This window comes from Mobula hypostoma, chromosome 1, assembly GCF_963921235.1.
Source record: "Mobula hypostoma chromosome 1, sMobHyp1.1, whole genome shotgun sequence".
In the NCBI taxonomy this organism is placed as follows: Eukaryota; Metazoa; Chordata; class Chondrichthyes; order Myliobatiformes; family Myliobatidae; genus Mobula; species Mobula hypostoma.
Genome location: NC_086097.1, coordinates 230944245 through 230969271, shown reverse-complemented (window position 1 = coordinate 230969271; position 25027 = coordinate 230944245). Strand labels below are relative to the sequence as shown.

Below are 25027 nucleotides of genomic sequence, written 5' to 3'. Positions count from 1 at the left end.
GGATGAACTGGGCTTGTACTCGTTGGAATTTAGAAGATTGAGGGGGAATCTGATTGAAACGTATAAAATCCTAAAGGGATTGGACAGGCTAGATGCAGGAACATTGTTCCCGATGTTGGGGAAGTCCAGAACGAGGGGCCACAGTTTGAGGATAGAGGGGAAGCCTTTTAGGACCGAGATTAGGAAAAACTTCTTCACACAGAGAGTGGTGAATCTGTGGAATTCTCTGCTACAGGAAATAGTTGAGGCCAGTTCATTGGCTATATTTAAGAGGGAGTTAGATATGGCCCTTGTGGCTACGGGGGTCAGGGGGTATGGAGGGAAGGCTGGGGCAGGGTTCTGAGTTGGATGATCAGCCATGATCATAATAAATGGCGGTGCAGGCTCGAAGGGCCGAATAGCCTACTCCTGCACCTATTTTCTATGTTTCTATGATAAAATGGCGGAGCAGACTCGATGGGCCGAATGGCCGACTTCTGCTCCTTTGTCTTATGGTCTTATGGTCTTGTCTTATAATTTAATGTGACAAAATCATTTATTTTAAGTAGTGTCGTGGTTCATACTGGCTTTGGAGGCAGTGCAGAGGAGGTTCACCAGGTTGATTCCAGAGATGAGGGGGTTAGACTATGAGGAGAGATCGAGTCCTCTGGGACTGTACTCACTTGAATTCAGAAGGATGAGAGGAGATCTTTTAGAAACATATAAAATTATGAAAGGGATAGATAAGACAGAGGCAGGAAAGTTGTTTCCACTGGTAGGTGAGACTAGAAGTAGGGAACATAGCCTCTAGACCTGGGGGAGTAAATTTAGGACGGAGGTGACAAGAAAGTGCTTTTCCCAAAGAGTGGTGAGTGTGGAATTCTCTGCCCAATGAAGCAGTGGAGGCTACCTTGGTATATATATTTAAGACAAGGTTGGATAGATTTTTGCACAGTAGGGGAATTAAGGGTTATGGGGAAAAGGCAGGTAGGTGAAGATGAGTCCTTGGCCAGATCAGCCACGATCTTATTGAATGGCAGAGCAGGCTCGACAGGCCAGATGGCCGACTCCTGCTCCTAATTTTTATGTTCAGTTTAGTTGACTGGACTTTATTCTTCTGTAAAAGCCAAAGAGAGGGCGTATAATAGCGCAAAAATTAGTAAGAAAGTAGAGGATTCGGAAGCTTTTAAAAACCAGCAGACAATTAAAAAGCCAGAACAACACACACAAAATGCTGGAGGAACTCAGCAGGTCAGGCAGCATCTATAGAAGTGAATAAACAGTTGATGTTTTGGCTGAGACCGTTCTTCAGGACAGAATAAAAAGGTAGAGCGAAGGGAAGGAGGGTAGCTGGAAGGTAAATTCAGGTGTTTCGGAAGAATAAAGAGCTGGAGAAGATTAAATCTGATAGGAGAAGGAGGAAAGTCATAAAGGGAGAAAGGATGAAATATGAAGGTAAGCTAGCCAGTAATATAAAAGAAGATACAAAAAGTTTTTCAGGTATACAAAGAGTAAAAGGAAGGCAAGAGTGGATATCAGACCACTGGAAAATGATACTAGAGAGGTAGTAATGGAGAACAAAGAAATGGTAGATTGATTTAATAATTATTTTGCGTCTGTGGCTAAGATAGCAGATGGTACAAAGGTAGAAGGGCAGGTAGTGTTGAGGCAGCAATGTGTCTGCTGAAGAACACAGATGGATTGGGAGGATGGGCAAAGAGGTAGCAGATGGAATATAATGTGGGGATGTGCATGGTCATACACTTTGACAGAAGGAATAAAAATGTGGACTACTTTCTAAATGGGGAGAAAATTCAAAAATCAGAGGTGCAAAGAGACTTGGGAGTCCTTGTGCAGGATTCCCTAAAGGCTAACTGGCAGGTTGAGTCGGTGGTAACGAAGGCAAATGCAGTGTTAGCGTTAATTTTGAGAGGACTAGCAAAGATGTCATGCTGAGGCTTTATAAGATGTTGATCAGACCACAGAATACGTGAACAAGTTTGGGCCCCTTATCTTAGAAAAGATGTGCTGGCATGGGAGAGGGTCCAGAGGAAATTCTCATGAATGATCCCAGGAATGAAAGGGTTAACACAGGAGTGTTTGAGTGTTTGGGCCAGTACTCACTGGAGCTTAGAAGAATGAGGGGGGAATCTCAACGAAATCTATTGATTATTGAAAGGCCTATGTTGAGGTTCTATAAGGCACTCGTGAGACCACACTTGGAATATTGTCTGCAGTTTTGAGCTCCTTATTTTAGAAAGGATATACTGACATTGGAGAGGGTTCAGGGAAGACCACGAGAATTATTCCAGGAATGAGAGGGTTACCGTATGAGGAACATCTGGCAGCTCTTGGGCTGTATTCCCTGGAGTTCAGGAGAATGAGAGGGGATCTCATAGAAACATTCCGAATGTTAAAAGGCCTGAACAGATTAGATATGGCAAAGTTATTTCCCATGGTAGGGGATTCTAGGATAAGAGGGCACAACTTCAGGATTGAAGGACGTCCTTTTAGAACTGAGATGCAGAGAAATTACTTTAGTCAGAGGGTGGTAAATCTGTGGAATATGTTGCAACGGGCGGCTGTGGAGGCCAAGTCATTGGGTGTATTTCATGCAGAAAGAGATAGGTTCTTGATTAGCCAGAGCATCAAAGTGAATGGGGTGAAAGCAGGGGAATGGGGATGACTTGAGGAATTGGATCAGCCCATGATTGAACGGCGGAGCAGACTCGATGGACCGAATGGCCTACTTCTGCTCCTATATCTTATGGTCTTATAATAGAGTGGATGTGGAAAAGATGTTTGCTGTAGTGAGGGAGTCTAGGGCCAGAGGGCACAGCCTCAGAATGGAGTAACATCCATTTAAAACAGAGAAGAGGAGGAATTTCTTTAGCTAGACAGTGGTGAATCTGTGGAATTCAATGCCACAGGCAGCTGCGTAGGGCAAGCCATTGGGCATATTGAAGATGGAGGCTGATAGTTTCTTGATTAATCAGGACTTATTACGTTAAGGGGAGAAGTCAAGAATGGGGTTGAAAGAGGTAATAAATAAGCTGTGATAGAATGACAGAGCAGACTGGATGGGCTAAGTGGCTCAATTCTGCTCCGAGGTCTTACCTTCTTTGACCAGAGTAATTTCTTCATTGAAACTAGCTTTCAAATGGGAACCTCATTGTTCCTTATTTAATATATATCTTTCTGAAGTACCAAGACTGCACATAAGGCTGTAGTTGCTGAAAAAGACCAGCACGTTCTGGTATGCATGCAGTTGAGCAATATATATAATCTACGAGCAGGTTCGGATAATGCAAGCATCATTACCAGAACACAAGGTTACACTCTCCTTTGGCAGTTAGCAAGCCGTGCAGGTCTTAACCTGACAGTAAGCTGCTGACGCATTGCTACAGAATTGACCCAACATGCAAAACATTATTCTTATGAATTCTAAAACAAAATTGCTATTGATTCTTAGCCCATCGTGTTAAGATGTTACCTCATTGTTAATATGCCAGATATTAACTGGCTGTCATTATTCTATGTTATTCAAAATAAAGTTCAATGTATGTTAGCTACCTTTATCCAAAGATAAAATGTTCAAAGTAAATTTATTATCAAAGTGCATGTATGTCACCATATACAACACTGAGATTCATTTTCTTGTGGGTAAACTCAACAAATCTATAGAATAATAAGCATAACAGCATCAGTGAAAAGCCGCCCACCTAGGGCGTTCAACCAGAATGCAGAAGACAACAAACTGTGAAACTACAAAAAAAAAGCAATAATTATTGTATTGAATTGAATTGACTTTATTTCGCACATCCTTCACATACATGAGGAATAAAAATCTTTACGTTACATCTCCATCTAAATGTGCAATGTGCAATCATAGTAATTTATAATAATTTATAATAAGTAGAACGGTCAGTTTAATATAGAGTACACTCAAATCAGCGTGAGTTCATCAGTCTGTTGACCTGGTGGAAAAACTGTCCCGGAGCCTATTGCTCCTGGCTTTTATGCTGCGGTACTGCTTCCCAGATGGTAGCAACTGGAATAGATTGTGGTTGGGATGGTTTGGGTCCCCAATGATCCTTCGGGCCCTTTTACACACCTGTCCTTGTAAATGTCCTGAATCATGGGAAGTTCACAACTACAGATGTGCCGGGCTGTCCGCACCACTCTCTGCAGAGTCCTGCGAATAAGGGAGGTACAGTTCCCATACCAGGCACCAGGCAGTGATGCAGCCAGTCAGGATGCTCTCAATTGTGCCCCTGTAGAAAATTCTTAGGACTTGATGGACCATACCAAACTTCCTCAACCGTCTGAGGTGAAAGAGGCGCTGTTGTGCCTTTTTCACCACACTGCTGGTGTGTACAGACCATGTGAGGTCCTTGGTGATGTGGATGCCGAGGAACTTGAAGCTGTTTACCCTCTCAACCCCAGATCCATTGATGTCAATAGGGGTGAGCCTGTCTCCATTCCTCATGTAATCCACAATCAGCTCTTGTAAATAAAATAATAATAATGATAAACAAATAAATTTTATTCAGTATACTTTATACAGTATACATATATTGAATAGATTAAAAATCATGCAAAAACAGAAATACTATATAAAAAAAAAGATAAAAAGAGAGGTAGTGTCCAAGGGGTCAATGGCCATTTAAGAATCGGATGGCAGAGGGGAAGAAGCTGTTCCTGAATCACTGAGTGTGTGCCTTCAGTCTTCTGTACCTCCAGGCTTCTATACCTCCTACCTGATGGTAACAGTGAGAAAAGGGCATGCCCTGGGTGCTGGAGTTCCTTAATAATGGACGCTGCCTTTCTGAGATACCGCTGCTTGAAGATGTCCTGGGTCCTTTGTAGGCTAGTACCTAAGGTGGAGCTGACTAAATTTACAAACCTCTGCAGCTTCTTTCGGTCCTGTGCAGTGGCCCCTCCATACCAGACAGTGATGCAGCCTGTCAGAATGCTGTCCAAGGTACAACTATAGAAGTTTTTGAGTGTATATGTTGGCATACCAAATCTCTTCAAACTCCTAATGAAGTATAGCCACTGTCTTGCCTTCTTTATAACTGCATCGATAATGCTGGGACCGGGTTAGATCCTCAGAGATCTTGACACCCAGGAACTTGAAACTGCTCACTCTCTCCACTTCTGATCCCTCTATGAGGATTTGTATGTGTTCCTTCATCTTACACTTCCGGAAGTCCACAATCAGCTCTTTCGTCTTGACGTTGAATACCAGGTTGTTGCTGCAGCACCACTCCACAAGCTGGCATATCTCACTCCTGTACACCCACTCGTCACCACCTGACATTCTACCAACAGTGGTTGTATTGTCAGCAAATTTATAGATCATTTGGATAATAGTGCTACCCTCTCCTTTTGCTGTGCCCTGTTTACTCATGCCCTGCTGGGGTCAAACATTTGATTTATAGTTTGTTGACTTCAATAGCAACCCTGCGCATTCCTGTCTTGACTTCTCCTGTCAAGCTGGTTTTAAACTGCATTCACAAGATTGAACCTGTAATTGATAATAACACATCTTTGGCAAGTGTAGGTGACAAGGAGAAAGAGATGAGTAATGTTCTATACACACAGTGGCAACTTTATTGGGTACACCTGCTCATTAATGCAAATTTCTAATGAGAAAATTATGTGGCAGCAACTCAACGCATAAAAACATATAGACATGGTCAGGAGATTCAGTTGTTGTTCAGACCAGACTTCAGAATGGGGAAGAAATGTGATCTAAGTGACCTTGAACATGGACTGATTGTTGATACCATATAGGGTGGTTTGAATATCTCAGAAACTGCTGATCTCCTGGGATTGTCACATACAATGGTTTACAGAGTTTACAGAGAATGGACGAAAAATTTAAAAAAACATCCAGTGAGTGGCAGCTCTGTGGGCAAAATCGCCTGTTAATGAGAAAGGTCAGAGGAGAGTGGCCAGACTAGTTAGAACAGATAGGAGGGCTACAGTAACTCAAATAACCACGTGTTACAGCACTGCTGAACATTCAACGTGTCGAACCTTGAAGTGGATGGGCTACAGCAGCAGCAGGCTATGAACATACACTCAGTGGCCAAGTGGCTACTGGGTGTATATCAAGCAAACACACATTCTCTAAGTTTCATTCACTTCATTTGGAAACTTGTGTCTTTCCATGTACAGAGGGTCAAGCAATGAAAAATCAAAGCTGAGTAAAGGCTAAGTAGTGGTGGCAGTGGTGGGAAATGCATATTGTTGTAAGAAAATGTGTTTACTTCCATTTGTAAGCAGTTTAAGCACAATGAAGAGACGTTGTTCTGATGTAAATCCAAGCAGTTATAGATATGTCTCCTGCACTAATGAAATCTAAAAGCTACTTTAAGCAAGTGTAAAATCACAAATTATATTTCCATGTATTTTAATTAAAGGAATATTGTTGGCTTGTTTTGATCTAGCAGAACTAGATTGTTAATAAGTTCTGGTATTAGTGCCTTCAAAAAGTGACTAGAATATGAATATCTGATTAAGCTACATTTTCATACAAGTGGCCCTGAGCGTCAGCCAGAATTGATTTGAATTTGGCAACAGAACCTCCATTTGATAAAATAGTGCATCACTGCCAGAAATCACAGGTGTGGAAGTATTGTAGAGTTGCTGCAAAGCATCTTGCAAATGATGGACTCTACAGCAGTGGTTCTCAACTTGGGATGTATGGCCCGCCAGGAGCCCATGCCGGATTTCATAGGGGACACAGTAAAACACAAGTAACTATGCAATTTAATTGAAACCTTGAATTAAATGGATGGGAAACTATGCTGGATGATACAAATCAGACAGCAAAGTAACTTGGCCTGTTTGCTGGGGTGGGAGGCAGTTGTGACACGTCAACCATTTTCTCTGCTCCTGCTTGACCACGCACAAATCACCACTCACACCCTGCTGAGCCCGGCTGCACATTCACCCCAAAATCACAAACTGCAGATTGGGTGCTCCCGGTGTAGCCTCCTGTGCATCGGTGAAACCTGATGTAAGTTGGGAGACCACTTTGCCGAGCATCTATGCTCTGTCTGCCAAATCAAGCAGGATCTCCCAGTGGCCACCCATTTTGATTCCACTTCCCATTCCCATTCCAATAAGTCCATCCTGGCCTCCTCCACTGTCGTGATGAGGCCACACTCAGGTTGGAGAAACAACGCCTTACATTCCGTTTGGGTAGCCTCCAATCTGTTGGTATGAACATTGATTTCTCAAACTTCCAGTAATGCTTCCCACCCCCACCCCCCATTCACCATTTCCCATCCCCTTTTCCCTCTCTCACCTTGCCCTCGCCAATTGCCTCCCTCTGGTGCTCCTTCCCCCCTCCCCTTTTTCTTTCTTCCATGGTCTTCTGTCCCTTTCACCAATCCACTTCCCAACTCTTTATTTCATCCCTCCCCCTCCAGGTTTCACCTATCACCTGGTGTTTCTCTCACCCCACCACCTTTCAAATCTACTCCTCAGCTTTTTTTCTCCAGTCCTGCTGAAGAGCTTCGGCCTGAAACGTCAAATGTACTCTTTCCCATAGATGCTGCCTGGCCTGCCGAGTTCCTCCAGCATTTTGTGTGTGTTGCTCAGGTTTCCAGCATCTGCAGGTTTTCTCTTGTTTGTCCATTAAAGTATGGACAAACTGACTTGTACCTTGTGGGTAGTGGGAAGGATTTGGAGAATCCTGAGGCAAATCACACGCTGTAGAATATTTAGCCTCTCAGCTGCTGTTGTTGCTGTAGTATTTATGAGGCTTGTCCAGTTAAGTTCCTGGTCAATGCAATTTGAGGTGCAGAATCACCTTCTGCTTGTAATTTGCATCATATTTGCTGTCTTAATGTTTTCTTTTGTCATTGGCTGTGTGTGAAATTGAGAAATTAGTGATCCAGCCATCAAATTAGTCCAAAGATGGAAGCCTCCAAAGTCATAAAGGTACAAATAGATCTTATTGCTTGCATACCCTAAAACATATTCAGGTAGTAATTTCAAAGCTATTGTAGTGTAACCAGAATTAAATTAACTAAATTTTTCTTTAAAACTTGCTTATTTATTGCATATAACAGGAATTCTGCAGATGCTGGAAATTCAAGCAACACACATCAAAGTTGCTGGTGAACGCAGCAGGCCAAGCAGCATCTATAGGAAGAGGCGCAGTCGACGTTTCAGGCCGAGACCCTTCGTCATTTATTGCATCACTTTTTTTTCAGTTCCTTTCCATTATAAATTGCAAAAATAATTTGTTATTTAAATGTTAAATTCCACCAAGATTCTAATTCCAAATTATTTGACTTGCTGACAAATTTCAAAACATCCCTATTCATGTTGCACCTTTTTTGTTTCTCTCTATCACTCTCAGAACCTTTTCCTTCTGTTCAGGATTCTTTTCCCTTTTTTATCATTACCGTCACAGCCATCAACTATTGCAGTTCTATGACCAACTTGGTACTGTGCTTAGCATTTGAGTTAAAAGCAAGCAATGGGTGAGGTTAGAAAGATTACTGGAGGAAAGCAGTAAGTTCAGAGTATAAGGGAAAGGGTGGCTCTAAAGCAAAACTGGACTGCTAATCCTTTTTTTTTGACGATAGGATATGTTGCGACTTCTAAGATTACCCTTCATTAATCTGTTTTACCTCACAATTCCACAGAGTAATGTAGGTACAGACAAAGAAATAAACAGTGTCGATGTAATGGGGGTGAACTTCCAGTACTGTCTATCCAATATAGATAACAACTATCTATTTCAAAAGGGGTAAATATCATTTTCTGAAACTACAGGTGGTGACCTTAGGTAAATCCGTACTCGTTTCCCTGTTCTAGCAATGCAAGCTCTAAGATATCTAGGAATGAGAGGGTATCCCTCCCAGCGACCAAAACATGTCCCTTCCTTTGTCCCTACAAATGTCAGCAGACATGACTAACCAAAATCATTGCAATTGCTTCCCTTGGAACCACGAGGCATTCTTCTGTATGGTAATGCTGTAGTTCTGGAATAAGCACACTTCTACTGTGCAGGCTCAGAATGCTTGTCAGTAATTTGCATTCCATATAGAGCATGTGAAAGGGAAAGCAATGTTTAGAAAATCACTAGGATTCCTTCCTTGTGCAGCAAGCATCTAAAAGTGGGTAAGCAAGGTTTTGGAGCACTATCCTCAACAACACCAAACATGGCAGTCAAGGGACTGGGCTTAAAGCTAACATTGAAAAGTACAGAAAAAGTTTGAAATACATCTTTCCAAAATTTTTCAAGGCTCGGACATGTCCAAAACATATGAATTAACGTGGCCACTCCATTAGTACCTCTATCACAGTAAGGGGAAATATTTGCGTAGAAACGAGAGAGCTTGTCTTTAGACATATGAACTCTATGTACCACTTTGAATTGTAATAAAGAATGACGAGCACATGATGATGAAGAATTCATCAATTTTAAAATAATCTTCCAGGTCTCTTCAGATATGAAAATCTGTAAATCCTTTTCCCAGTCTCCTTTAATTTTATCTGAAGCGGGCTTTTTCAGTCCCAGCAGCAGACCGTAAATGTAAGATATTGAACCATTGTCAAAGGGTTTCAGATTAAAAATTGTATCTATTATATTCTTACCTGGACTTGTAGGAAATGTATGTAATTGAGATCTTAAAAAGTCTCTAATCTGTAAGTATCGAAAAAAGTGGGTATTGGAAAGGTTAAATTTCGTTGAAAGTTGCACAAAAGAAGAGAGATTTCCTCCATCAAACAAATCCTGAAATCGTTTAATACTCAATCTATCCCATTCTTTAAAAGATAAGTCAATTAAAAATGGTTTGAAAAAACAATTAGAAAAGATGGGATTCGGGAGGGAGAATCTCAATAAACCAAAATGTTTTCTAAACTGTAACCAAATCCTCAAAGTATGTTTGACCACCACATTATCAGTTAGTTTATTTAAAGAAAAAGGAAGCGAGGATCCAAGTAAAGAAATAATGGAAATTTCATAACAGAGTTGACTTCCAAAGAAACCCATATAGGGCAATCCTCATGGTTAATGTAATATATCCAGAATGTAATATTTCATATATTAACTGCCCAATAATATAACCTAAAGTTGGGTAAGGCAAAGCCTCCATTCTGTTTGGTTTTTTGAAGGTGAGCTTTATTTATTCAAGGTTTTTTATTCGTCCATATACAGGTTTCCCCGCCATCCGAAGGTAGAGCGTAGCTATGAAACGGTTCATAAGCCGAAATGTCGTAAAGCGAAGAAGCAATTACCATTTATTTATATGGGAAAATTTTGTGAGCGTTCGCAGACCCAAAAATAACCTACAAAATCATGCCAAATAACACATAAAACCTAAAATAACAGTAACATATAGTAAAAGCAGAAATGATATGATAAATACACAGCCTATATAAAGTAGAAATACTTTTCTACAATCATTGTCACACTGTTCTCCGTAGCGAAAATCTCACGCAAGCGCTGTTGGCAAAAACATTCTCTCAGTAACTTTTAAGCCATGAAGCTGCCAAATCATACCAAATAACACATAAAAATGCACAGCCTATATTATGTAGAAATAATGTATGTACAGTGTAGTATCCCTTACAGGAATCGGGAAGACAGCTTGCCGAGCTCACTGATGATGGTGTGTTAGGCTGAGTCGTCGGACTTTGGGTGGTGCAATGGCCCCCATCCTCTGGGCAGCGAACCGATACCAATCCGCGAAGCATGCAGGGGTACAGCGGTAGCCGGGAAGCACACAGCACATCTTTAAGAAAAAAGCCGAAATAAACATGCTAATTATTTAGGTGCTGCCCGGCACCTAGTTGTCGGCCCAGATCAGAGGCGACGCAATTGGCAATCATCTCTGATCTGGGCTGACATTTACATGCTGGGCGGCACCTAATTAATTAGGTTGTTTATTTCAGTTGTTTGCTTAAAGATGTGCTGTGTGCGTCCCGGCTACCGCTGCATTCTCCGAGAATTGGTATCCACGGCCCGGGGTGTGGGGTGGTGGGACACTGTGGTGTCATCTCATCATCTTCTGTTTCCATTAGGGCAGGCAGGTCATCTTCTTCTATCTCTGCCTGCCTCGACGTCAAAGGTTGAGGTTCGTCGTCTGCTGTGGCTGATGTGGAAGTCTTGCTTGACTGCTGACCTCACGCATTTTTCTATCATACAGTTCGGATATTGTACATATATATCATATAGTCATATATGCCACAAATCTCCACATAATATTTATCTGAGGTATACACTTACAGAAAAGAGAGGAAAGAAAGAACAAGCAAAAGGAGAAAGCTATGTACAAGTAGGGACATATTGATTTGTGAGAATAATATCAGGCCTATGAGGTGTTATGTAGTTAAACCATCTTCCCAGTATGAATCAAATTGTTCCAACTTATGATTAACAAATGCTGTTATCTTCTCTATTTTGTAAATGTCCATTGTAATTTCCATCCATGCATTTAAAGTTGGGCTCTCCTGTGATAACTATTTCCTGGTAAGAGACTTTTTAACAGCCACCAGCAGTATATACCCAAAATATATGGTCTTTCTAAGGGTATTTCATATTTAAAGATGTCTTGTAGGGCATTGTGTATCCCACTCCAATAGTCTTTGATAACGGGGCATTCCCAGAAAATATGATAATGGTTTGCATTTTGATTTCCACAATTTCTCCAGCAAACAGGGAGGTTACTACCATAATGGGATTTCTGAGAGGGTGTAATAAAATGTCTTATCAAGTTTTTCTACCCAAACTCCCTCCATTTCTGTGAACTGGTACACTTCCATGATACCTCCATATTATTGTCCATTCTTCCTCAGATATAATTATCCCTCCTTCCTTCCCCCATTTTGTTTAAATGTATGAAGTCAAATGTGTTTTAAGATTTGACAAACCCTTATACACGCTTGAAATGATTCTACTACCGTTATCTGAATTATATGCTTTTCTAAATAGCTCTATTAAACATGTACTTGCCTTGGTTACATTTTTAACCGTCCTATTAACATACTGTCGCATCTGTAAATTCCGATAAGTCTTGTTTTTCTAATAAGTGTTTCTGTTTAAGCATTTCAAACCTGAACAGTGTCCCTTCTTTCATTATATTGCAAAGAACTGTTATTCCTTCAGCTATCCAGGCCTTAAGTCTAGTATCCAGTTTATTCGGCGTAAAATCCGAGTCATATGCACACCATTTAAGAATTGCAATATCTCCTTCAAGTTTATATTCTTTTATAATAGTTTTCCATATTTTAAGAGTCCATTTCACCCGTGGGTTATCAATAGTATTTATGTACCTTTGTAGGTTGTTAACAGCCAAAATTGCTTGTATGGTAATGGGAAGTATCCTCTCCTCAATGTTTTTCCATTGAAGGTCATACGATGGGTTGCACCAACATATCACAGCTCTCAACTGTGATGCAAAATAATAATCTCTAAGAGAAGGTAGGCCCCATCCCCCCCTTTTCCTTGGCTAACTGCAAAGTTTTGAGATGAACTCTAGGCCTTTTACCTTGCCATACATATCTTAATAACATTTTGTTCCATTCATTGAATTGATTTTGATTAATTTCTATTGGTAGGGTCTGAAAGAGATATAATAGTCTGGGCAGTATATTCATTTTAATAGATTTAATCCTTGAACTGAGACCAAGAAAAGGAATTAGGTTCCATCCTGTTATATCTTCCTTAATTTTTTCATATGTAGGCAGATAATTGCATTCTGATAATTTTGCCAAATCTTTTGGCATAATAACGCCCAAATATTTGAAAGACTCTGTTTGCCATGCCCAGGGATATCTACTTTCAATTTCTCTTGGCGGGCTATAGTTATATGAAAGTAATTGGGTTTTATCTATGTTGATCCTGTATCCTGATAATTGACCATATTGTTCAAAGGATTGCATCAGTTTAGGTAAAGAGTACGTTGGTTGTCCTAGATAGATCAAAATGTCATCTGCATAACAGGCCAATTTATGTTCTGTCCCTTTAATAGTAATTCCCCTGATATCTTCATTTTGTCTGATGTATTGAGCAAATGGTTGAGGGAGCCCACTCTTACCACCTGCCGGTAATCTGCCAGGAAGTCTAGGGTGAAGGCCGAGGTCTCTGATCTTCTTGTCAAGCCTGGAGGGAATTATGCTGTTGAGTGCTGAACTGTAAAGGATCTGAATAATAAATGTACTTGGAACTTTAGGATCATCATTTTTCTATCCAAGACAATGTGGAAAACAAAGAACAAAGTAATGTTAACACGAGGAATTCTGCAGATGCTGGAAAACGAAGAGTCTCGGCCTGAAACGTCGACTGTGCCTCTTCCTGGAGATGCTGCCTGACCTGCTGCGTTCACCAGCAACTTTGATGTGTGTTGCTTGAACAAAGTAATGTTGACAGTTTAGAAGCACTGCTCTGTTTCCCAATCATTTAAGTTCTTTTTTAAAAATTATTATTGCCTGTTGTTTCTTTTCTGATGTAAGCATCTGAATTAGTATGACTTATCCATTGGAGTTGGTGTTGCTTTATCATGGTGGAGATACTGTATGTGTTGGCCTCCTCCAGTATGCTGATGCTCACATGTCTGCCTTCCAGCTGATCCTCAATCTTTCACAGGCTGTTACTGTTCCAGAGCTGTCAGGTGTCCATGATTCAGCTCTATATCGTAATGTAGGAAGGACAACTGCTCTATAGACCAAAAGTTTTGTTTGGACCCGTAGCTCATGGTCTTCAAAGTTCTAATAAAGGAGGAGTAAAGGCACGAGGAAAGCTGATGTTTGGATGTCATTTTAGGCACTGGGCCAGATTGAAAAGGTCAGGGTGTCAGGACCTGAGGCAAAGGACGGGCTGGTTCAGATTGCTGCCCCACCACTCAGCTGTGTGCTGAACTATGGAACTCTCTTTGCAGACTTCAGAACGCTATTCGCTTACGGTTATTGTTTGCATGGTGTGTTCTTTTTCTCTGCACACTGGGTGTTCGACTGTCTTCTTTATTTTTATGGGGTTTTTTTTATGGACATGATGCTTTTTTTCCGCTCTGCACATTGGGTGTTTGACAGTCTTCTGTTTTCTAAATGGGTTCTTTGTTTTGTGGCTGCCTTGTAAGGAGACAAATCTCAAGGTTGTATAATGTATACATACTTCGATAATAAGTGTACTTTCAACTTTTGGATCATCATTTTTCTGTCCAAGACAACATGGAAAACAAAGAACAAAGTAAGGCTGACATTTTAGAAGCACTGCTCTGTTTTTTCCCAGTCATTTAAGTTCTTTTCTTTAATTATTATTGCCCTGTAGTTACCTTTCTGATGCAGGAAATACTGTCCAGAGGACATGGCTCGTCAGATTCCTTTATAACAGTGATTAATTGACTCAAGCCTTCTAGTAACCTTGCAGTAGCTCAGCGAGAAAAATAAAATTAAGATTTCAGATAGACAGGCTTTCATTTGACTCAAACTGAAATGGTGATTCTCTCTCTATTGATGCTATCAGAATATTTGCCATGTTTTCTGTTTTTACTGCCGACTTACAGCATCTGACATTTTCTGCTTTTCAAGTTACATTAACCTTCTCGGATTTAATGAAATGTTATTTGTAACATCAAAAATCTAAAATATGGAGAGAAAATCTTAATTAGATAAGCTTCAAAACCTGAAATGTTAATCTGTTTTTCTTATGACAGACTAAGTTATTCAGTACTACAGAGGAAGCTGAAACCCTTTTTAAACCGCTGTTTCTCTCTCACAAATGCAATCAGTTAGTACTGCAAAGGAGAAACGACTGAGTTTTTCTCTTTTGTTTGATAGGCTAACTCGACCAGCAAAATATTTGAAAATCAAAGAGAATGCAGATGATATGGACCTACACAGTCTACTCAAAGGTAATAAACCTTGTGGATCTACATTGCTTAGATGCGGGGTTAAAGCTGTAATTCACCAGAATAGGAATTGTTGAAAATTTAAAAAGTAAAAAAAAATCGTGCACCATGATGAGAACCATAACTGTCCTAATCAGACATTTGTGTAGCCCTTTTTTTTCTGCAAGTCCAACTGACAATACCTGAGACTCATCCAAAACATCGTGCTTTTAGGTTGTGTTGCTAATCTGTGTGTGTCCACCCCCATTTTGTATATTATTCCTCCTTCAGACCACCTACTCTGACTGTTAGGCAATTGACTCCAAGGTCGGTATTTTTGAAGTGTCTGGCTAGCGTAGCTGACTCAATCGCTGAAAGGGAAAACATCCATGATAGATAGAGGAGATGAAAGTACTGACTTCCCTGTGGTGAGGAGCCTCTTAAACAATATTGGTAAAATTTAGTTTTGAGACCATAAGACAAAGGAGCAGAAGTTGGCCATTCGGCCCATTGAGTCTGCTCTGCCATTCTCCCATTTAGTTCCACTCCCCTGCCTTCTCTCCATAACCTTTGATGCCCTGGCTACTCAGATACCTATCAATCTCTGCCTTAAATACACCCAATGACTTGACCTCCACTGCCGCCCATGGCAACAAATTGCACAGATTCACCACCCTCTGGCTAAAAAAAATTTCTTTGCATCTCTGTTCTGAATGGGCGCCCTTCAATCCTTAAGTCATGCCCTCTCGTACTAGACTCCCCCATCATGGGAAACAACTTTGCCACATCCACTCTATCCATGCCTTTCAACATTAGAAGAATGAGGGGGGACCTCATAGAAACATTTCAAATGCTAAGACCTCACTTGGAGTACTGTGTGCAGTTTTGGGCTCCTTATTTAAGAAAGGATGTGCTGATGTTGGAGAGGGTTCAGGGAAGATTCACTAGAATGATTCTGGGAATGAGAGGGTTAACATTTGAAGAACGTTTAACTGCTCTTGGAGTTTAGAAGAATGAGGGGGGACCTCATAGAAACATTTCGAAACTCCAAAGAGTACAGTCCAAGAGCGGTCAAACGTTCTTCATATGTTAACCCTCTCATTCCCGGAATCATTCTAGTGAATCTTCTCTGAACCCTCTCCAACATCAGCACATCCTTTCCTAAATAAGGAGCCCAAAACTGCACACAGTACTCCAAGTGCGGTCTTACCAGTACCCTATAGAGCCTCAACATCACATCCTTGCTCCTATACTCTATTCCTCTAGAAATGAATGCCAACATTGCATTTGCCTTCTTCACCACTCACTCAGCCTGGGGGTTAACCTTAAGGGTATCCTGCATGAGGACTCCCAAGTCCCGTTGCACCTCAGAACTTTGAATTCTCTCCCCATTTAAATAATAGTCTGCCCATTTATTTCAAAGTGCATAATCATACACTTTCCAACATTATATTTCATTTGCCACTTCTTTGCCCATTCTTCCAATCTATCCAAGTCCCTCTGCAGACTCTCCGTTTCCTCAGCACTACTGGCCCCTCCACCTATCTTTGTATCATCAGCAAACTTAGCCACAAAGCCATCTATTCCATAATCCAAATCATTGATGTACAACGTAAAAAGAAACAGCCCCAACACGGACCCCTGTGGAACACCACTGGTGACTGGCAGCCAACCAGAATGGGATCCCTTAATTCCCACTCTCTGTTTCCTGCCAATCAGCCAACGCTCTATCCACGTATGTAACTTTCCTGTAATTCCATGGGATCTTATCTTGTTTAGCAGCCTCATGTGTGGCACCTTGTCAGAGGCCTTCTGAAAATCCAAATACACCACATCCACTGCATCTCCCCTGTCTAGCCTACTTGTAATTTCCTCAAAAATTGCAATAGGTTTGTCAGGCAGGATTTTCCTTTAAGGAAACCATGCTGAGTTCTGCCTATCTTGTCATATGCCTCCAGGTACTCTGTAACCTCATCCTTGACAATCGACTCCAACAACTTCCCAACCACCGATGTCAAGCTAACAGGTCTATAATTTGCTTTTGCTTCCTTGCCCCCTTCTTAAATAGCTGAGTGACATTTGCAATCTTCCAGTCCTCTGGAACCATGCCAGAATCTATCGACTTTTGAAAGACCATTGCTAATGCCTCCTCAATCTCCACAGCTACTTCCTTCAGAACACGAAGGTGCATTCCATTTGGTCCAGGAGATTTATCTACCCTTAGACTATTCAGCTTCCTGAGTACTTCCTCTGTCGTAATTGTTACTGCGCACACTTCTCTTCCCTGACACCCTTGAGTGTCCGGTATACTGCTGATGTCTTCCTCAGTGAAGACTGATGCAAAATACTCATTCAGTTCCTCCACCATCTCCTTATCTCCCATTACAATTTCTCCAGCATCATTTTCTATCGGTCCTGTATCTACTTTCATATACATACATCCATATGAGATTTATAGAGTCATAGAGAAGTACAGCACAGAAATTGGCCCTTTGCCCATCTAATCCATGCTGAACCATTTTAAACTGCCTACTCCCATTCACCTGGACCAGGAACATATCCCTCCATACCCCTACCATCCATGTACCTATCCAAACTTCTTTTAAACCTTGAAATGGAGCCTGCATGCGCCACTTGCGCGGGCAACTTGTTCCACACTCTCACAACCCTCTGAGTGAAGAAGTTTCCCCTCATGTTCCCCTCAAACTTTTCACCTTTCACTCTTAACCCATGACCTCTGGTTGCAGTCTCACCCAACCTCTGGAAAAAGATTGCATTTAACCTATCTATACCCCTCATAATTATGTATACCTTTATCAAATCTCCCCTCAATCTTCTGTGTTCCAAGGAATACAGTCCTAATCTACTCAATATTTCCTTATAACTCAGGTCCTCCAGTCCCAGCAACATCCTAGTCAATTTTCTCTGTACTTGTTCAACCTTATTCACATCTTTCCTGTAGGTAGGTGATCAAAACTGCACACAACACTCCAAATTAGGCCTCACCAACGTCTTAAACACCTGATTGTGAAGGCATTAAAGGAGAGGGCAGGTGTATGGGGTTGAGTGGATCCGGGATCAGCCATGATGGAATGGCTGAACGGACTCAATGGGCTGAATGGCCTAATTCTGCTCCTATGTCTTGTGGTCTTATGGTCTTATAACCCTAGTCTAATCATGGGGCATGCATTCCACGAACTCCTTACAGAGGACACTGGGATTGAACCCCGACGCTCCAAACTGTAATAGCACTGCACTAACCACTACTGTGGCACCCTCTTGTGATTGAACTGTGTGTTGGATTGTAAACTGGTTTGGGTGATTTTAAACTATCTAATGTTGTACCTTGAAGCTACTTTGAGCTGATATGAATATACAAGTTGCTATTTATACCTCAGAAACAATTATCATGCACAAAAAGAATTAATAAATGAAATTCCAGGCCCCAGGACAGGCATATCCCACTGTTTCCAGCACAGACATGCCTGACAAGTTCAGAACAGGAAATGGCTTTCTCCTCTTCCACTGGCAAGCTGCGTGGTGTTAAAATTTATTATCAAAGTACATGTGTGTCACCATGTACAACCCTGAGATTTGTTCTTTTGCTTGCATACTCAATAAATCCAAGAAGCATAATAAAATAAAATGAAAGACCACACCCAATAGGTGTGGATAAACAACCAATGTGGGGGAAAAAAAACAAACTGCAAATACAACTGAAAAAGGCATCTGTTAGTCTTGCGAGACCATGGATCTGCGCCTGGAATGTCTGCACTCTCCAGGGCGCAGGCCTGGGCAAGTTTGTATGGAAGACCGGCAGTTGCCCATGCTGCAAATCTCCCCTCTCCACGACACCAATGTTGTCCAAGGGAAGGTCATTAGGACCCATACAGCTTGGCACCGGTGTCGTCACCACTGAAAACTGAAAATAATAGTAATAATAAATACACAATAAATATCATGAGCATGAGATGAAGAGTGCTTGAAATCGAGTCCATAGGTTGTGGGAACTTCAGTGATGGGGTAAGTGAGGTTGAATGAAACTATCCTCTCTGGTTCAAGAGCCTGATAGTTGAGGGGGTAATAATTGTTCCTGAAGCTGGTGGTGCGAGCCCCAAGGCCCCTGTACCTTCTGAGCATGGCCTGGGTGATGGGGGTTTTTGATGATGGATTCTGCTTTCCTGCAACAGTGCTCCATGTGGATGTGCTCAGTGGTGGGAGGGGCTTTGCCCATGATGGACTGAGCTGTATCCATTACTTTCGTAGGATTTTCCGTTTAAGGCCATTGGTGTTTCCATACCAGACCGTGATGCAGCCAGTCAGTACACACTCTACCACACATCTATGTGAAAGTTTCAGATGTCATGTCAAATCTTTGCAAACTTTTAAGGAAGTAGAGGCACTGCTGTGCTTTCTTCATAATTGCACTTAAATGCTGGGCCCAGAACAGATTCTCAGAAATTATAATCCCAAGGAATTTTTTGATTTTTTATTTATTTATTGAGATAACGGCACAGAATAGGCCTTGCTGGCTCTTTAAGCCACGCCACACAACAACCCCCATATAACCCTAGCCTAATCACAGGACAAGTTACAATGACCAACTAACCTCCCAACCGGTAGCCATTGGACTGTGGGAGGAAACTGGAGCAGGTAAAGGAAACCCTGCAGTCACAGGGAGAACGTACGAGCTCCTTACAGACAGCGGTGGGAATTGAACCCGGTTTGCTAGTACTGCAAAGCGTTGTGCTAACCATTATACTGCCATGCCGCACGATTTGAAGTTGCTGAACCTCTCCAGCACAAATCCCCCAATGAGGACTGGCTCATGGACACCTGGTTTCCTCCTCCTGAAGTCAATATTCAGCTCCTTGGTCTTGCTGACATTGAGTGAGAGGTTGTTGTTGTGGTACCACTCAACCAGGTTTTAATTCTCCGTTCTGTCTGCTGATTCAGCACGACCTTTGATTCAGCCAACAATAGTGGTGTCATCACCAAATTTAAGAGGGGTGATTGGTAAGTTTGTGGCCTAAGGTAGAAGGAGTCAATTTTAGAAAACCTAGCACATTTATTTTTCAACATAATCCCCTCCTACTTTTACACACTTAGTCCAGTGGTCGTGGAGCATACGGATCCCTTCTTTGTAGAAGTCGGCGTCTTGGACCTCCAGGAAGTGGTCCACAGCAGGGGTGATTTATAAATTTGTGGCCCACGGTAGAAGGAGATGAGTTATACAGCTCTCGTTACATGCACGTGCAGTTCAGCTCTTTGAGTGATTATGCAGAAAGTTTGAAGTTAATAGTTTATCGCCTTCTACCTCAGGCCACAAACTTATCAATCACCCTTGCTGTGGGCCACTTTCTGGAGGTCCAAGACACCAACTTCTACAAAGAAAGGATCCATATGCTCCACAACCACTGGACTAAGTGTGTAAATGTAGGAGGGGACTATGTTGCGTTTTGAAAAATAATGTGCTAGGTTTTCTAAAATTGACTCCTTCTACCTTAGGCCACGAACTTATCAATCACCCCTCGTAAGTATGGCGTTGGGGCTGCGCTTAGCCTCGCAGCCTCAATGTATAAAGCTGGATCTGATGAAGAAGGGTCCTCCAGCATTTTTGTGTGTGTTGCTCTGGATTTCCAGCATCTGCAGAGTCTCTTGTGTTTAACATACCACTGAATTTTGGAAATCTTACACTAGTTTTATATATGGGAAAAATGTGCTGATCACAATTTATATTCACATCCTTTTGCAGTCTACTCTATATTTCAACTTCTTCAGTTTTCCTGCTTAAAGCCCCTCAAACTCTTAATTAGCTTTGTGGGTTTTTTTTGTCCACACTCATTTCAATGACTGGAAGTCTTCCTTGCAGATCAGAAATGTCTGGAAAAAGCATTGTGTACCCTGACTTGGGCACTGTAAAACTCCATCACAACCCTGAATTGCATTTAATAAAATGCAATTGGAGGTGAAGAATTCAGCCTTGCTCTGCAGTGTTTGATCACGTTGAGCTGGAAATTCCATTGGGTGGAGATGTGGAAATGGCACCCTTCATTTGTTAGACCATTAATCCTGATCTAACAATCCAGTGAAATGACATCAAACTCCACCTTAAAAGCCCTGGAGTATATTTTGATTAATGATAGGGAATAAAAATGTTTGTAGCAAAACCAGATTGTTGCAAAATTCCCACTGATTCTTCTATATCCGGCAAAAGAAAATCTGCCATCCAAATCTGGTCATTAAAATCAAGGCAGGGGATCAAACTGTTTCAGTGAGCGGAGCGGAAGAGCATGCCATGAGCAGCAGCGGGTGTATCTAATAAAGAGATCCCAAGCTGGTAAAGCTACAAGAAAGAACTACAAGTGTGCTAATCAGGGAAACCAGCAGGCAATAGACAGAGCTTCTTAATTGCAAAGCCAGCAGATCATTCCAAAGCTCTGCAGCCCTGTCACATCTCACCAATTGAATCAGACATTTAAACTGCCAGTAGATTCAGATGAAGTTTAGTTTATCGTCATATATGCCAGGTTGCAATGAATTTCCACGTTCAGAAGTTCATAGACTAAACAGTATTTGTGACAATAATAAATACAGCAATGATCATAAGACATAGTGACAGAATTAGGCCATTTGGCCCATTGACTCTGCTCCGTTATTTTATCATGGCTGATTTGTTATTCCTCTCAACCCCATTCTCCTCCCTTCTCCCCATAAACTTTGACACCCCTACTAATCAAGAACCTATCAGACTCTGCATTAAATATACCCAATGACTTAGCCTCCACAACTATCCGTGGCAATGAATTCCACAGATTTATCATGCTCTGGATGAGAATGAGAAATTCCTCCTCATCTCTGTTTGCCTCCTTGATGAGTACAAAACAACAGAATGGTGCAAGGTATCATGATTCAAACTCAACCCTCACAACACGCTGGAGGACCTCAGCAGGTCAGGCAGCATCCGTGGAAACGATCAGTCAACGTTTCGGGCCAGAACCCTTCGTCAGGACCGAAACGTTGACTGATCGTTTCCACGGATGCTGCCCGACCTGCTGCGTTCCTCCAGCGTGTTGTGAGTGTTGCTTTGACCCCAGCATCTGCAGAGTATTTTGTGTTTATGATTCAAACTCATGTGTGCTCGAAGAAATGCTATAGAGCCAACAGTGGAAGAGGTAGGATTAAGGGTTAAGAGCTTGAGAATGTGACGTCACCATGGAAAGTGGGTGATTGGTTCAGAAGTCTGAAAGCAGTGGGGAAGAAAGTGTTTTTGAGTTCAGTTGTATGGACATTCAAGTCCCTGTATCTTCTCCTTTAGGAAATCCCTAGTAATAGCAAGCTCCTTCATGCAAAAGTTAGTGGTTGCAATTATTGAAGTTCCAAATGTCTGTTCCATCATGGCTTCCTGTTGAAATCTCCATCGTGAAAGACAATCCTCGACTATTTCAATTCACTCCACATAAATATTGAAAAATAGTGAACATTGGATACAGCAAATACTATGGGACGAGACAGCATCCCAACCACAGTTCTTTGATCACTTGTTCTCCCGAACCATCTTCATCTCAAGCCACACTGTTACAGTTCATTTCCAATATTAGCAGCTACACAGCAATTTTCTTAAAGATGTCCTGTCAGTGAAAGGCAGGAAAAGTCCCATCCAGATACTTATTGTAAATCAGGCAATCATCAGCAAGGTGGCAGAACATTCTGCTGAGCAACACATAATCTCCAATAGCATCTTCATAGATGTCTCATTTTGATTTCTTCAGTGCCACTGAGCTCCAGACCTCATCACAGCTTTGGCTGAAGCATCAGCCAAAGAGTTAGATTCCAGAACTGAGGTCAGTGGTCCTCAAGGGAGAGTGTAGCCTCCTTTCCCTGATAACCTTTGGCACTCCCAGAAACATGCCTGGAGCACCCATAAATAATGTGGCTACAAGAACAAGTTCCAAGCAGGGTATGCTGTGGCATGTAACTCATCTACTGACTGACACCCCCTCCCTGCCAAGCTTGTTACACCATCTGCAAAGCAAGAGTGTGATACATTAATCTACAGAACATCCTGCAGTTACTCACTTAAATCACCTCCCAAATCCAAAAAATTGAGGGCAGCCAGTACCCGGGTGCCTCATCACGTGTGGGTTTCCCACCAGGTTACACACCGCTTTGGCTTGGAAAAATATCACCATTCTTTCATTGTTGCTGGCTCAGAGTTTTGGAACTCATTACCTAATAGCACCCTGGGATATCCTGCAGCAGTTCACCATCACCTTGTCAAGGACAAAGTTTAAGACGGCAGTGGTGAACCTCAGCAACTTCTGGCTGGTGACTAACAAAACAAGGAAAACAACTTTGTTAATCACACTTTTAACGGTAAACAATCATCACAAGTAATGGTCTGTAACTTCCCTTTGGACGCGGAGGCAATTCTATGTGGTGGATCCGAGGCAAGGACAGGCGGCAGGCCCATCACCCAGAACGAGGAAGACCCAAGGTTTGATCGATTTAAGCATGTGCGAATTGGAGAGGTCAGGTACAGCCGAATTGAGGTAGTGGGGTCCAGGCCGCAAAGTGTATCAAGGTAATTGAACCTGATATTTGGACGTCAATTTAGGTGCCAGGGCAGATTGAAAAGGCCGGGTTGTCAGGAGCCAAGGCAAGAAATGCATGATTTTTTTTTCTCCTTCTCTATACATTGGGTGTTTGACAGTGTTCCTTTTTTATATGGGTTCTTTTTGGGTTTCTTTGTTTCGTGGCTGTCTGACAGGTGACGAATCTCAAGATTGTATAATGTATGTACTTTGATAATGAATGTACTTTGAACTTTAAATTACGATGTCATGTTCCACAAAATTTATTCAAAAAATTGTCTTCCTAATGTTGAATTTTTGTTCCAGTATTTCAAGCATCTGTGCCCAATGCATGTAGAGTTCTCAAGGCACATGTGGAGAGGTCAAACACAATGCTACACAGGTTGAAGTTGTATAAAATTGTTCTATGCTGATGGACCCTGCATACTGAACCGGAGCATGAGAGAGTTGAGAATTGAATTGGTGTCATTGAATCTAAAGGGTCTATCTTCTTGCAGATACGTTCTCTAGACATAATATGAATTCTCTCTTTGCCCCACCCCTAAGTCATTTCCTTGATTGATTACCATGTTGGGTCCAACAGTTTAATTTTTATTTTCTTTGTAGCTTAACAATGAATTGTTTCTTGTATTTTATATAATTAGTTGTATACAAGTAACTACATAGTATGCTTCCTAGTGGTCACAGTATGTATATGCAGTTCTTCAGTGTATCCCCTAGTTGTCTTATTGGTATAATTCTGGGAAGTTCTGGAAGCTTCTCTTGATGCTGCATTATATGAATAGGAGCTATTTCATTGGTTGACTCTTGTCTACAAAGTTGAATGAAATTTTCTTTATCTGTGGGTATAAAAATAGCTGATTACAAGGTAGTGCCATCTTAGTCTTGATCTCTTTCAGCTTCACTTTGAGCTTCTTCTTTAAATAGAACTTGCTTTTTGCTCATGTTTTCTTAAAGGAACAATTGTTTCTATTAAGCTTAATCATCTATTGCTCTCACCTCAAGTTTCTTGTCCGGTTCTATCACGTCATTAAATTTCAGCTACAGATTTATTCAGCTTACATTGAACTTTCCAATCCATTGGGAATGTTTGCAGTCCCAGCACTGATGCCTATGCTATTTTGCTTATTATTTTGTTCCATCTAAGCTTTGAACTACTACCTATTAATTTCTTTTTCAAAAAATCATTGCTCAAACTTTCGCCATTTGTGTATCTGATAATTATTCATGGGGTGCTTTTTAGGGTCTGCATTCGGCATGCAGCGTGGGTTAAACAGGATAATTTTTCCTGTATCCATGCCATACCTGTGTTAGTATGGACACTTTCGGACAGTTACAAAAAAAATCAACTTTATTTGGGTGTGTTAATCTACAAAGTGTTCCTTTGTAATAGAAAGCTTGCATGTCATTTGCTATCAGTGAAATTAAACCTGCAGCTGCTTGTACACTCTCATGTCCTTTTTAAACTCTAATTACATTTTATGTGTTTGTATTAAACTGATAATTGCATTGCCAGTAAATTACCACCATTTATCTAAAGAGCACATTGGAGCTCCTTTGAATTGCCTCCATATACTCTAGGGAATTAGTTGA

At 41.4% G+C, this 25027-nt stretch overlaps 1 protein-coding gene across 6 annotated transcripts in view; it reads left to right on the top strand.

Moving 5' to 3' along the window:
- The window catches only part of LOC134355649 (lethal(3)malignant brain tumor-like protein 4), a 427935-nt gene that overhangs the window by 315105 nt on the left and 87803 nt on the right, over positions 1–25027 (top strand). For all 6 annotated transcript variants that reach the window (XM_063065900.1, XM_063065889.1, XM_063065869.1 and 3 more), the window contains one exon: positions 14791–14864. In XM_063065900.1, coding sequence (XP_062921970.1) covers positions 14791–14864 — 74 coding nt within the window. The remainder of the gene's footprint in view (positions 1–14790; positions 14865–25027) is intronic.